The sequence below is a fragment of the Limulus polyphemus genome, unplaced genomic scaffold (genome assembly GCF_000517525.1).
Source record: "Limulus polyphemus unplaced genomic scaffold, Limulus_polyphemus-2.1.2 Scaffold1181, whole genome shotgun sequence".
In the NCBI taxonomy this organism is placed as follows: Eukaryota; Metazoa; Arthropoda; class Merostomata; order Xiphosura; family Limulidae; genus Limulus; species Limulus polyphemus.
In genome coordinates, this window is record NW_013666791.1 from 204,732 (window position 1) to 218,668 (window position 13,937).

General features: G+C 30.0%; 1 protein-coding gene across 1 annotated transcript in view; it reads left to right on the forward strand.

The window, feature by feature from the left end:
• LOC106462487 (LARGE xylosyl- and glucuronyltransferase 2-like) overlaps nucleotides 1-9,673 on the forward strand; it is a 27,484-nt gene extending 17,811 nt beyond the window's left edge. Inside the window, exons 11-16 of the mRNA XM_013922413.2 lie at nucleotides 634-758; nucleotides 1,676-1,831; nucleotides 2,415-2,521; nucleotides 2,835-3,032; nucleotides 7,504-7,602; nucleotides 8,679-9,673. Of these exons, the coding sequence (XP_013777867.2) occupies nucleotides 634-758; nucleotides 1,676-1,831; nucleotides 2,415-2,521; nucleotides 2,835-3,032; nucleotides 7,504-7,602; nucleotides 8,679-8,772 (779 nt within the window). The 3' untranslated portion in view covers nucleotides 8,773-9,673. The remainder of the gene's footprint in view (nucleotides 1-633; nucleotides 759-1,675; nucleotides 1,832-2,414; nucleotides 2,522-2,834; nucleotides 3,033-7,503; nucleotides 7,603-8,678) is intronic.
• Nucleotides 9,674-13,937: the final 4,264 nt, after the last annotated feature.

A 13,937-nucleotide genomic window follows, 5' to 3' on the forward strand; every position in this document is an offset into this window, starting at 1 on the left:
ACTATATAATTACTACTACTACTACAACTAGTAGTATTATAGTAGGTTAGGTTAGGTAGTTAGTTAGTTAGTTCGTACTAGTCGTACTATAGTACTACACACACACACACACACACACACACACACACACACACACACAGTTTAGGCATTTGATATTTAGGTGTTTAGTGTGTTTTATGTGTTCATTGCTTAAAGACTAAGACACAAACACGTGCATACAGTTTAGCCATTTGATATATGGTGGTTAGTGATTTATGCGTTTGATGCTTAGAAGCTACATTTGTACAACTTACACATACTGTTAGGTGATATATGATAAATGAAGTTGTAAAGGCACTTGTGCATTCTATTCTTAAATTTTTGTGTGTGTGTAGCATTGGATAGCAAGTACAGAGTTTATGGTGACTCTTGTTTGTGATTTCAGACTTAAATTAGTTTTTGACTTTCATAAATATTTGATGTTTTTTTTTAATTCTGTTTCCTTAATATAATTCATTCTTAACAAATATTAAATATTCAGTCTACACATTTGTTAATTAATTATGCATAATTTTTAAAATAACTTTGTAATGTGCATGCATTTTTTTATATAGTGTATATGTACATCTGTGTTTACAATATAATATTTTTCAGGTCCCATCAGTTTAGCTCTGTACATGTCTGACTCAGAAGTTCAACAGTTTCTAAGTTACACTTTAAGTTCAGAAGTCCTTCGAAATCGCAAAAATGTTGGTTATCATATTGTGTACCGAGAAGGGGTAAGAATGTGAACTTGTATTTGAGAAAAATAATTTTTATTTTCTATTTTTCTATTGGAAAGTAGTAAAGCTGTTGACTATCATATTGTTTATCCTGATAGGGGAGCACTATTTGTCTTCGTACTTATACAAAGAAAAGTTAAAAATTATTCTCTGATATTGTGTATCAAGAACAATATATTTAATGCACAGTGAAACATGTTTCTATAAATATGATGGCTTTTAAGTTCTTATATTCTTTTTTTTTTTTCCAATGAGTAGAAGAATAAAAAAACTCAAGATTAACATCAGTCATTATGTAATAAATTGTTATAATTTTGAGTATCCTTGTGGAATGAGAAAGAATGAAAAAAAATCCATTAGCAACAATAGGCTTAGAAAAGTAGGGCTAACGACTTTTTTTATTTCATTAGTAGATATTAATGTGATATTTCATGTGAATAATTTTCCTATAATTACAACTCGTATTCAAGTAGAAATTTATAGCTTCAAAATTAGTGTTAAATCATTTTTGTTAATAGTTTATAGGAAAACAAAAATGCTTTTTGTGCCACATTACTAGCTCTTTGATAGTTGCTCATATTTTTTCATGTGCCGTTTTCGTTCAAAGAACTTAATGTCAAGTATCTACAAAGTTTCACTTAAAAACTAAGGTAACTTTTTAAGGTCTGTTCAACAATTTAAGTTGAACATTATATTACACCCTCAAAAATTAAAACATGGGGAAAGATAACATATAATTTTGATTTTTACAAGTATGTCTTTTTGGTTTAAGAAATAATAGAAAAAGAAAATTTAGTCATTATTTCTTGACATTGGCTAGATGTTGTATGATTTGTAAACGAGTTCAGCTGTTTATGTAATCTAATTTTAAATATTAAATGCAGTCTTTGATTTCTTTGATTTTTTTTTTTCAGCCTTTTTATCCGGTAAATCTTTTGAGAAATGTGGCCTTACAACAGGTCACGACCCCTTTTGTTTTCCTCACCGATATTGACTTCCTTCCTATGTATGGATTATACGACTATATGAAAAAATCTATTTCTGCACTGGGATTAGAGTCTTCTAAGAAAGTTAGTTGTTATTTTGTTCTATTATTGTTAAATTCTTGTGTTACACTGTAAGAAATTATTTGTTGCTATGTTTAAACCAAACAGTGTAAAAATGAGTTCATGATATTTTAGAATTGTTGTTAAGTTTTTACTGGCTGATAAAGTCAGTTTTTGCATGTAGTAATCATGCTGTCAGACAACATCTAGTATCTAGTATCTTAGCCTCTGCAATTCAGTATGATAATCAAGTACATCCTTGAAAATGACATACGTGATACGTCGAAACTAGTCAGGGTAATCATCTTCATATTTTGTAAGTTTGTGTTTGTTCTTCATTACTTAATTTGTGTTTATAAAGCTGTTAATCTTTACAACAATTTGCTGTGATATTCTTTGACTTTGCTTTAATAATAAACTTGTTTGTATTCAATCTACAACTGCTAAGTTATATAAACTTACTAATGTACTACAACTTTGTCAGGTTAGAAGGTGTTGATGTTATAGTGTTAGTAGACAATTATGTATATCTTAAATTCGTAAAATACAATCTCTAATACTTACATTTTTACAGTAATTTTAGTTGTTTAAATAATAATTCTACTAGGCACTTATTGTTCCTGCTTTTGAAACTCAAAGATATCGGCTATCCTTTCCTAAGTCCAAAGCTGAACTTCTTTCCATGCTGGACATGGGTACATTGTTCACCTTTAGGTAAGCTAATTTATTTATAATATTTAATATTATAATAAATTAAACATTTATTATTATTCTCTCAGTTTATGTAAAAATATCCTTCCTAATCAAAGTTTTCAAAACAAAAGCCTTTTTGTTTTAATGATGGCTTTTTCGTATTCTGTGTTTCAGATAACTAATGACTGATAATATTTAAACAAAAAAGGTAACATAAGTAAAATATTTAGTATTATAGCCAATTAAACATTATTGTAATATCACAATTAAATTTTAACCAGCTTTATTGAACTAATATGTAGTTTATCACTGTATTGTTAATGAAACTCTATAGATATCACGTGTGGACCCGTGGTCATGGGCCTACTAACTATGCCAAATGGAGAACAGCTACCACTCCATACCGAGTTTTGTGGGAACCTGATTTCGAACCTTATATTGTAGCTTCCCGAGATCTTCCTGAGTATGACAGACGTTTTGTGGGGTTTGGATGGAATAAGGTGTCGCATATCATGGAGCTTTATGCACAAGGGCAAGTAATTCAGACTTTTTAAACACTTATGCTGCTTAACTTGGAAACTTGTAAGCATAAAATTATAGTTATTCAACAGTGATTAATATAAGCAAAAAATTGGATTTTACTTGTAGTTTAAAGGTCAATTATGTGGCTTTGTCTTCTAAACATTTTTCTGTGTTTAAATTTGATGTGTCATGTACATTTTTGTGGTAGCTTTCAGGTTTCTGATTTAAAATTCTTTGCTTCTATGTTAAGTAGGTTTTGTATCTTTTAGTTGATATTCTGAGCTGAAAAGACAGGACTAAAAAAAAAAGAAACTTGGGAACAGATATTCATTAATCATTGTACTAAATTTATCCTGTTTAGCTCCATGCAGATGACTGGGTCAAAGTGCATATGTCACAACCTTTTACATTGTTATGTTCTAAGATTAAGCAAGCAGCTTTATTATTAATGTATGTCATCACACTTGGCATCAAAACATAGTTGATAATTCAAATGTTCATATTATATTTATATAAGTTTTAATTTCTTAGTTTCAAAGGGAAATATTAAAACAAATCCTTAGTCTTCACTTCTGTAGGACCCCTATTTAATTTCATATTGATAGAATTCTTGAAAACAGTGTATCTTTCTTTTCAGTATTAGTACCTTTATGTATTTTTATTGCAATTTTAATGTTTATATTAAGAAGAAATAAAGAATAGAAACACAATTTCCTATCCTTTGATACAAAAGAGGTTCTATTTTACCTACCCAATGGACGGGTACTCCAGCTAGTAAAACTATAAGAGATAGCAAGAAAATGGCACCAATCTTCCTAAGACTTCTTGAACACATGAAAAGATTTAGTATTACTTTATGCTTTATTTATAAAACCAACCTCTGAGAATATTAGTGTGCAGTTACAGTAAGGAAGGTAGCGATTCAAGAGATGAATACAAATATATATATATATATAAAACCAATTTTTCTTCAAATATTAAAGAAAAAGCAGCATTCAGTATGCTTAATTTAGTATGTTTTGCATTGAAGTTATCCTTTGATTTTGAGTTTTATAATTCAGAGGTTAATAATAATAATAGTTTTTTGAATTGATACTCAGTTTATATGTATGAGTTTTAACACTTTTTATGGTTAGTTTGGCATGTTGTGGATGCTGAAGATTAATTTTTATCTTTCTGAAATTTTAGAAAGTTGTGGATATCAGTATCATAAGTATCAAGAATTTTAAGTTAATTTTTAAATATAACTGCTAAATCTATCACATTTGTATTTAGTGAAGTGAATCTTACAGTATCATCATTCTCAAGGCCGACTATGTGATATGTTATTCTAAGGTTTTCAGTGTCTTGTTATTCACTTCTAGTCTATAAACTTCTAAAATATCTGTAATTGATACTGTTTTGTTGCTATTAGAGGAAACTTGCCTAAAAGCATAAAATTTTATCTTTTATAAGATAAGTTTAGGCTGTTTTTTCCTTTAAAAATTATATATTCCTATTGTTGTCTAGTAAATCACTTATTCAAAGTATATTCTAATACTTTAGATATAATTTTAATTGCTGATTTTATTTAACTTTAGATATTGGAGACAGATGTATTTGTAATCTGGACAAATACAAATTTGAAAAAAATAGATATAAATTCCAGTGATGTGCAGTGGGTTTTCAAGTAGATCATGCAGTAGTAACTTTATTAATGTAATTTACCTCCAGAATAAAAACAGATATATGGAGAACAGGTTTACTCACCCTATTTGTAGATGAAAGCCAGCCAATACATGGTAGCAGACGATATCACTGAAAATGAAAGAAATAATAATAATAATAAATAGATCACAAAATCAAGTGAAGCAAAGCATGCAACCTGTACATTGTTGAAGTTGAACTCCTTCCAGCAGTATTCTGTTTGCTGGAGTGACATTGCCACTAGTAAAACCATGCAAGTCATGCTGCATTAAGATAGCATGACAGATAGTGCATACACTGACATGATTGAGACTAAACATGTAGATCTCTTGCAGCATGAGATGAAAATTCTGCCACAGCACAAAGAAATGCACAATATACAAATGGTAAAATAATATTAAAATTAATAATGATAATGAATATAAAAGATGCTTATCATTATATAATTTTATCACCACATTTTGTTTTGGGCTTTGTAATGCAGTGCATGACTTGCATGCCACTGATAAATTCCAATTCTTAGATTCTTGGCTTAATCTTTTGTGTACAAGCTTGGTCATTTTTGAGGAACCTTGAAATCACCATGTAACTGTGAAACTATACATACTATAGCTTTTAATTTAGTAAGAGTATCTTCACAAGTTTAACTAGTTTTTATTAAACATTCCAAGTCTTTCATACTCCAACAATCAGATTTTTTTAATTAATTATTTTTACTAAAATTTGTCTGTGAACTTGTGGAGTCAGAGTCTTACTAGTGTGAGTGCAAGAGGATTTTCGTGTTAATATGAAAAAAAAAGTATTTTTAATTTTAAAATTCTTAAATTTCCTTTGCATAACCTCTATGACAGTAGAGAATTTCTACTGTAACCACAACATTGAGTTACCAGCACTCAAACAAATTTCAATAAGCTCGTCCTATTGAGTTTTTCATTTATCTAATGTAATAAATCTCTAATTTTACATTTTAGTTACTTTTATTACAATAAATAAAAAATAGAAATAAAAGAACAAGAAATTTAGTGCTTATGTGTGGGACTTTTTTGATTTTCACGTTTTATAGGAGTGTTGTTAGTACATCACTTAATTTTTCTGTATTTTGGATATGTAATTTAGAATACAAAATATTAACATGCAACAGAGCAACAATATATTAAAACTATTATAGTTTAATTGACTTTATAACTAAGCTATATGTGCATTTAAATAATTTCCTTATCCGGTTGAGGTGATCTGGGTGATTGCAACCATGAAATAGATGCAAAATAATCATAAGAAAAGTGGTAAGTTAAAAGCTTTTTTTTTCTATTGGTTGTAAATAATCCAATACCAAATGTCGGAGAGAATGATCGATATTTTTTGAAGACAGCAAGAAGAATAGAGGCCATAAATTTCCATTTTAGCTCGGGAATAATGTACAAGTATGTGAGCCCTTGTGAACTTTGAAAATAATACAGAGATGGATGGAAACTCTAAAATGGCAATTCAGAGTGAAGAAGTATTGCATGATGTATAAAATGAAGATGAAATTATTGATATTTGGGATATTGAGAATGATTGATATTTTTTAAAGACAGCAAGAAGAATAGAGGCCATAAATTTCCATTTTAGCTTGGGAATAATGTATAAGTATGTGAGCCCTTGTGAACTTCAAAAATAATACAGAGATGGATAGAAACTCTAAAATGGCAATTCAGAGTGAAGAATTATCGCATGATATATAAAATGAAGATGAAATTATTTAAATATTAATTTTTCTAAATTAAAACTTAAAACTTAAATTATGAACTACATTTTGATGTCAAGTTAATTGATATAAGTTGATGATTAACTTTTTTGATGAAATCTTTAATTGTTACTATGTAAAAGGGTTATGACATGCGCACTTTGACCTACCCCTTATACGTAGGGTTAAAGGGCTGTTTGGTTTGTAATGTAATGTTATCAAATTACATGGTTTCTGGTATTGGCTTGTAATAAAAGTAACTCGTCAGGTATCATGAATTATTAGATTTTTTAAATTTTAATGAATTTGCATGTTTATCAGTATGGTAACTAAACTCGGCTTTTTGTTGTGTATTCAGTTCACAAGTATCATTTGATACGCTGTGGTCTTTTTTTTGCATCCAAGCCTCTTCTTATAACATTAGTTAAAGTTTTATAATTTTTATTGAGGTTTTAAAAACCTATGCAGGAAATTAATAGTAAGGTTAATATAATGAATATTGGTAAGTTTTTCTCAGAATCTAATGAACATGACTCTCCATTGTATAAGTTATTATTGTTTTTAGTAAGTGTAATAATATATTTATTACTAGTATTATAAAATATTACAGTTAATTTCAATATTTGATACATACAGTGGTGAAATTCTCAAAAAAAAAAGTAGAGGTACTCAGCTGGGTGAAGTGTACCTGTTTTTGAAAAATAAAAATAAAATCCGTGTGTAAATGACAAAGCAGCTCAAATAAGTGTCAGTATTAGTACCATCTCAAAAAAATAAGCTCCGGTACTTAGTACCGGTGAGTACTGGCAGAATTTCACCCCTGGATACATAAGCTAGCTAGTGATTGTCTAGGTGAAACAGAATAAAATTTTTGAATCGTTATTTGATACAATTGCTAGTAGTCAATATGAACTTCTATCAGTTAGGGACTCTAGATACGTGAAAGCACACAAAACACACATTTGTTTCAGACAGACGTTCTATTTGTTTATTTTCACAAATTGTCACGACTGAAACGAAAGGAATGTTTATAGTTTTCATCTATGATTTTTTTTCTTCTGTCTTTCAGGTTTGAGTTCATTGTACTTCCTAATGCTTTCATTGTGCATATGCCTCATGCACCAAGTTTCGACATTGCAAAGTTTAGATCAAGTTCTCAGTATCGGAAGTAAGCAGAGCATCTTCTTCATTTTTTAACGTATATTTCAAAGTAAAATAATTATTAACTAAAAGTACCAAAGGTCAGTCAACAAACACTGGCTGATCTTGTTTCTTGTAACGTTCTTGAAGCTTGTGTTTTTACAAAGTGGTGTAATATTCAGTTTTGACAGTTAAAAATTTCATGTGTGTTATAAAGAACTTATTGTTGGAACATTTTTAAGAACACAAAATTTAAAGTTTTTGAAAAAAAAACAACAATTTTACTAATACTGAATGAGGCACTTACATACAATATGTGTACAGAGGTTGAATACATTATGTTAAAACAATTTTGAATATACAAATCAGCAAGTAACTTGACAACCACAGCCACTATAAAGTCACAATGGAACAGAATGTATCAGAACTATATTTTGACATTCTTTATTTTGCAGATTTTGTGATGTCACTAAAAATTAATCACTTTGGGGAAATGGTATGTAACAGTCCTCTTTAATACAATATATTCATACACTCAGATCATAAAGATGTGTTTGGGTCAGGGATTTAAAGAAGGATGTCACTTGTATTTAATGGCACTGGGAAACAAATGAGTATGGGTCAACTTGGGGTACTAAAACTATCCAAAAAGAGACCTGCATCAAGTATTTCCCAAACTGTGGTCAGCAAGATAAGACTTCCAGTCATAACTGTCATATACCTAGAGCAGGTGGATAATGAAATGGGTATTCATGATAATCCCTACAAAGACATACCAGTCAAATTGTCTATGGATTTTTGTTCATTCAGACTGTTGAAGTTGGTGCTGGGAAATTGTCTTCCTCGCACACTAGACAAATTATGGAAAGTGTACAGAGAAGTGTGGTGTGCATTGTACATAACAAACCTTATGATAGAACCATTTGAAATGAAGATTATGCTGTGTGATGCATGGTTGTTAGATAGAGCATGACTGGTGACATGCACACTAATGATATGGTGAGGATTCAACATTATTTTAGTGTATAATGGACTCTGTTTATATTGAATTAATGTAACATGTTATATGACACTTCATTTTGTTAATGCCATATATTTTTACAGGTGTTTGAAGATTTTGAAACAGGAGTTTGTCAAGGATTTGTCACAGAGGTATGGTAAACAGTTCACTGTTGAGAGACGCAAGTTAAAAAGGTAACAGCACATTTTTTTTTTTTTCATGAAATGTGGTTCTCTCTTAAATCATCCAGTACAGTGGGATATTGGTGCTTACATCTTGCAGTTCCTTGGTTACCATATGTGGATCCTGTAACATCGTTCTCAAACAAATATTGGATTTATACTCAAAATATTAAATTATGTATCAGAAGAAGAAAATTTATTGTGAGTTTTTAAGCCTCCTCACTTTTTTTCTCTAAAGAACTAGTGAACTACGTCTGTTAAATCACTCGAGTACTCATCCTACGACATTGAAAGGAGCAATTGTTGAAATTACCGTCATTGTGGCATCAGTATATATAAAAACTATGTTATGAATACAAAGTACTGTTAAACTGACCAGAAACTAAAAGAAGTATTTCATGGAAGAGGACAATTTGTAATATAAATCAGTGGCAAGTACATCCTTTCATTTCATCAGTATCCTGTAGCTGTCCAAACAAATCTAATATCAGTGTATGATTGTCAGTACTTCATTGTTTGTTTGTTATTAAGCACAAAGCTACACAAGGGGCTCTCTGTGCACTGCCCACCACGGGTATCGAAACCCGGTTTCTAGCGTTGTAAGTCTGCAGACATACTGCTGTGCCACTGGGGGGCCAGTACTTCATATTAACAACTGTGTAAGATGTGCTAAGTGAAAGTTGCTATTCGTTAATGTAATCCTTTCTGTTCATCAGACGTCGAAATTGTTTTAACGGTGATATAAAAACGCGTGTTTCTCTTAGGATACGGAGAATTTTACATCAAAATTATTTAAGTCCTGATGTTGTTATATTTTCAGCCATTGTTTTTAATGTCAAAACTCATAACTTTAATGGTTGTCTTTCCATAATAACTTTTTATATAACAGATTTGCAATAAATTTGTACCCCAAAATATTTTAACAGCCAGTGTGACTGAATTGAGTGTAAGGAACAGAGTTAAGCAAGATTCTAATAAATATTCTCATTTATGATTTTCTGTTAAAATGACTACATTCTCTATAGCATTTAACCTTAGATTAACTTTCAGATGCTAGTTAGCACTATAACAACTTACAATAAGGAAAGTAATATAGGTTCTGATTTGTTTGTTAATAATTTATTTGTTAGCACATCTGAGTCTCGTATTGTTAGGAGGAAAGTTAACAACTTACAATAAGGAAAGTAATATAGGTTCTGATTTGTTTGTTAATAATTTATTTGTTAGCACATCTGAGTCTCGTATTGTTAGGAGGAAAGTTTACAACTTACAATAAGGAAAGTAATATAGGTTCTGAATTGTTTGTTAATAATTGTTTTGTTGACACACTTTCCTCCTAACAATACCAGACTCAGATGTGTTAACAAATAAATTATTAACAAACAAATCAGAACCTATACTACTTTCCTTATTGTAAGTTGTTAACTTTCCTCCTAACAATACCAGACTCAGATCTTAAGTTAAGTGTTTAAGCTTTCTTTAAAAAAACTTCATAATAATAATTTTTTTTTTAAAATATAATTTTCATAAAATATGTGCGTGTTTCTTAATTGTGCAGCAAAGTTTGACACTGAAGTACTTAAATTTTCAAATCTGAAATCTGAATTAAAAAAAAAAAAGGTGGTTAATTAGTTAAGGTTGCTTATGTAAGATGGATAGTAGATGGTTTATAAATTATTGTTGAACAATTTATATAATTATAGTTTTTATTGATATTACTCAGACTTATGAGTTTTGTAGACTTCACCATCGAAGACTTATCAACCTATAGGTATTGTTAGATAATTAATATTTAAATTTAGCTTTGTGAACACTTAAGAGGAAAGAATCTTATCTTTAACAATAATCTTGAAATTCGTTTTAAATTTATAAAAAAGTTTTCATTTACTGGTAATTAAAACTTGAATTATATGGTTTAAGGGAAGTGTAATTGGAAACACCCATTAAGTTTCAATAAAGGAGCTTGTACACGATATCTCTAAAACCAACATTTTAGCTCTTGAGAAAGCTTTGCATTGAACATGACCATGATCTCAGAAGTTTATAATATCTTGCCCTGCTTTATAATACACATGAAACCAGACCTGGAATGTGTTATCCGTACATAGAAAGCTTTGCATTGAACATGACCATGATCTCAGAAGTTTATAATATCTTGCCCTGCTTTATAATACACATGAAACCAGACCTGGAATGTATTATCCGTACATTAAACAAATTACTTCAGAAACATGCATACTGTAAGTTTTATTTTTAAGGTGACAACTCCGTTATTATCAAAAATTTGTTTCATATTTTATAATATTTAGTTTTCATGCTTAATGTTAAATATCTAAAGATGTAATAAAATTTTGCCAGAGTATTAGTTAGATTTTACCAAGATAAAAAAAACAAAAACATCTGCAATATGTGAAATTGAAAAGAAAATTTAATAAGAAATTTTGATCTAAACTTTATTATTCACTGATTTAATTCTTTGAAAGAGGTTATTGGTGTTTATATGAAATATTAAAGGTTTGTGTATTAAAACTTTACTGATAAATTTAATAGAATCAGGAGAGAAACTAATACATTTAAAGATAATTTTGTATATTATTTTATGTATTTTTGTTGCACATATTTATTTGCATTAAAACAATAATCAATATAAGCCTGTGTTTCAGCATATCCTCCAAAAATTGGAACAGATGGTTTGAGGAGATTTGGTATCTCATAATTCTGGGGATTTAAAATTTATTTCAGTGACAATTAACAGCTTATTAACTTATCACAAAGTTATCAGTTGTAATAGAAACAAAATATTTTGTCAAAACAGGACAATCACTACATAACAAATTTTCAGGACAACTAGGAGTGTTTTTTTTTTTGGAACAAGAACACGTGAATTTGTAGGTGACAAATGCTACCTGTTCTTCTAAATGATATCTTTTTAAAAAGAAATGTCTTTTCGTAGAATAAGCTTTGGACAACACATACAGTAAAAGGTCTAAACAACGAATTTTTTCCACACCTTTTGACGAATGTTAATTTTAAAGTTTTAAATTAAAAAACTATGTTTATTTTAATTCATGATGTAATGAATATTTTTCACACAAGCAGTAAGAACCATATTATTTGATATGTGTGAAGTTACATTTTTCTGTGGTATTCCACTGGCTTGTATAATATAAAAACGTACTCTGTAATGTATTTAATTTTTAGAATATATTTGGTAAGGCAATTTTTTTGTCAATTGCTGGTGTTTTTAATGGTAATATTAAAGAAAAAACTTTTTTTTTCTGTACAGAAATTAATAAAGCAGTTTAAATGAACTATGTATTAGTAGCTCTGAATCTATATTGAAATATATATACCAAGAATCGGTATGGCAGTATTTCAAAAGGGTGCAAAGTATTGCTATAGTATTTTGAAAATATGTTGCATAGATTAATAAAACAATACATGAAAATAAAATATAATAAAGATTAAATTAAAATATCGTCTATTTACTTACCTGATAGGACAAAAGATTCTCGATTTTTTTTTAATCGCTGTTTGTTTTTATTTAATCAATATAATGTTTTTTTTTTCTGCATGTCTTTGAAATATTTCTTTTTAGGCATGAAATATTTTAGAATACTATAGCATTTTTTGTATTTTTTCTAAATATGAAGACCTGAAGTGCACATAAAAATGAGTTGGCATTTAGCCTAGACAATGATGATACACTCGTTCAGGTTCAACAAGAAACTACCATAATTAGCCTAGGCAATGATGATATCTTCGTTCAGGTTCAACAGAAACTACCATAATTAGCCTAGGCAATGATGATACATTCATTCAAGTTCAACAGAAATACCATGATTAGTCTAGGCAATGATGATATCTTCATTCAAGTTCAACAGAAATACCATGATTAGTCTAGGCAATGATGATATCTTCATTCAAGTTCAACAGAAATACCATGATTAGTCTAGGCATACAAAATGAATACAAACTGTTTTAATCATTGTTACAATCTCTTACAATCTCTAATGAGGATCTCTTTTTTTTGTTACGAGCCCCCCCCCCCGTTACTATAACTGTAAAAATCGCGCTACGTTAGTGTGTTATAAGAGTGATGGTCAAATCCCACTATTCTGTCTGACAAAAGTTGGCGATGTGGGTAGTATTCAGTAGTCGCCTTCCCTCTAGTCTATCACTTTAAAATTAGAAACGGTTATTGCAGACAGACTTCGACTAGCTTTGTGCAAATTTAAAACAATATTTATTACACAGGATTTAAAAGCTGTACATTTTACTTCGTTTTGAATTTGACATTTTCTTCCACACGACACCGTCTCTATGAAAGTTTTATTTTTGTGTCTGGACTCTTGATGTTTCTGTTCAAAGTGCAAAAAAAATATGATTCAAAAGTTGTCGTGTGAAGTTTCTGTTCGGTCACTAAGAATTCTTGTTTTCGAAATAAATGGGTCAGAAGAATAACTTTACAAGTATTAGTTTTACAACCTTTAGTGAAACGGCATCAAATGATCAAAAATCGTTAAGCTGCTTTTCTCGGACGCTTTCAAAAGAAAAACAAAACAGTAAAGACAAGTACACTGTATCAGTTTTATTAATAATAGGGGCCAAGCATGGAATAGCGATTAGGGTGGTTCACTGTGGATCAAAGTTTCCAGGTTTGTGTCCCGTTATTGAAACAAAATTCACGTTCTGCACTTTGGGGCCATGGGTGTGTTATAAGAGTTGGTAGTCAAATCCTATAGTTCAGTTAAAGCAGCACGTGAGTTGGCGGTGGGCGCTGTTGATTATTTGCCTCCTCTGAAGTTTATCAGTCCAAAATTAGGGTAGGCTAGTGCAGATGGCCCGTCTATGTAGCCTTATGCTAGTATCTGAAACAAACATACTTTTATGCAAATTATTTGACTGTATAGTTAGCGTGTCGGGCTACTTATCGAAGGGCCAAAAGCTCTATATGTGATGCTGTCGATTACCCACCACACTCTTTGGCGTGTGACGAACAATTTCCTCATTCGGCCCTTTATGGCAGCTACATATCAGCCCTAGAGGCCACATAGCACACTTGCGTGTAAGGTGTCTTTTTCAGGTCGAAAATTCCAATTCATGTAAATTTTTTCTATTAATTGTAATTATGACGTCTCCTAATAGATTATAAAACATTGATTTAAAAATGCATTTAAA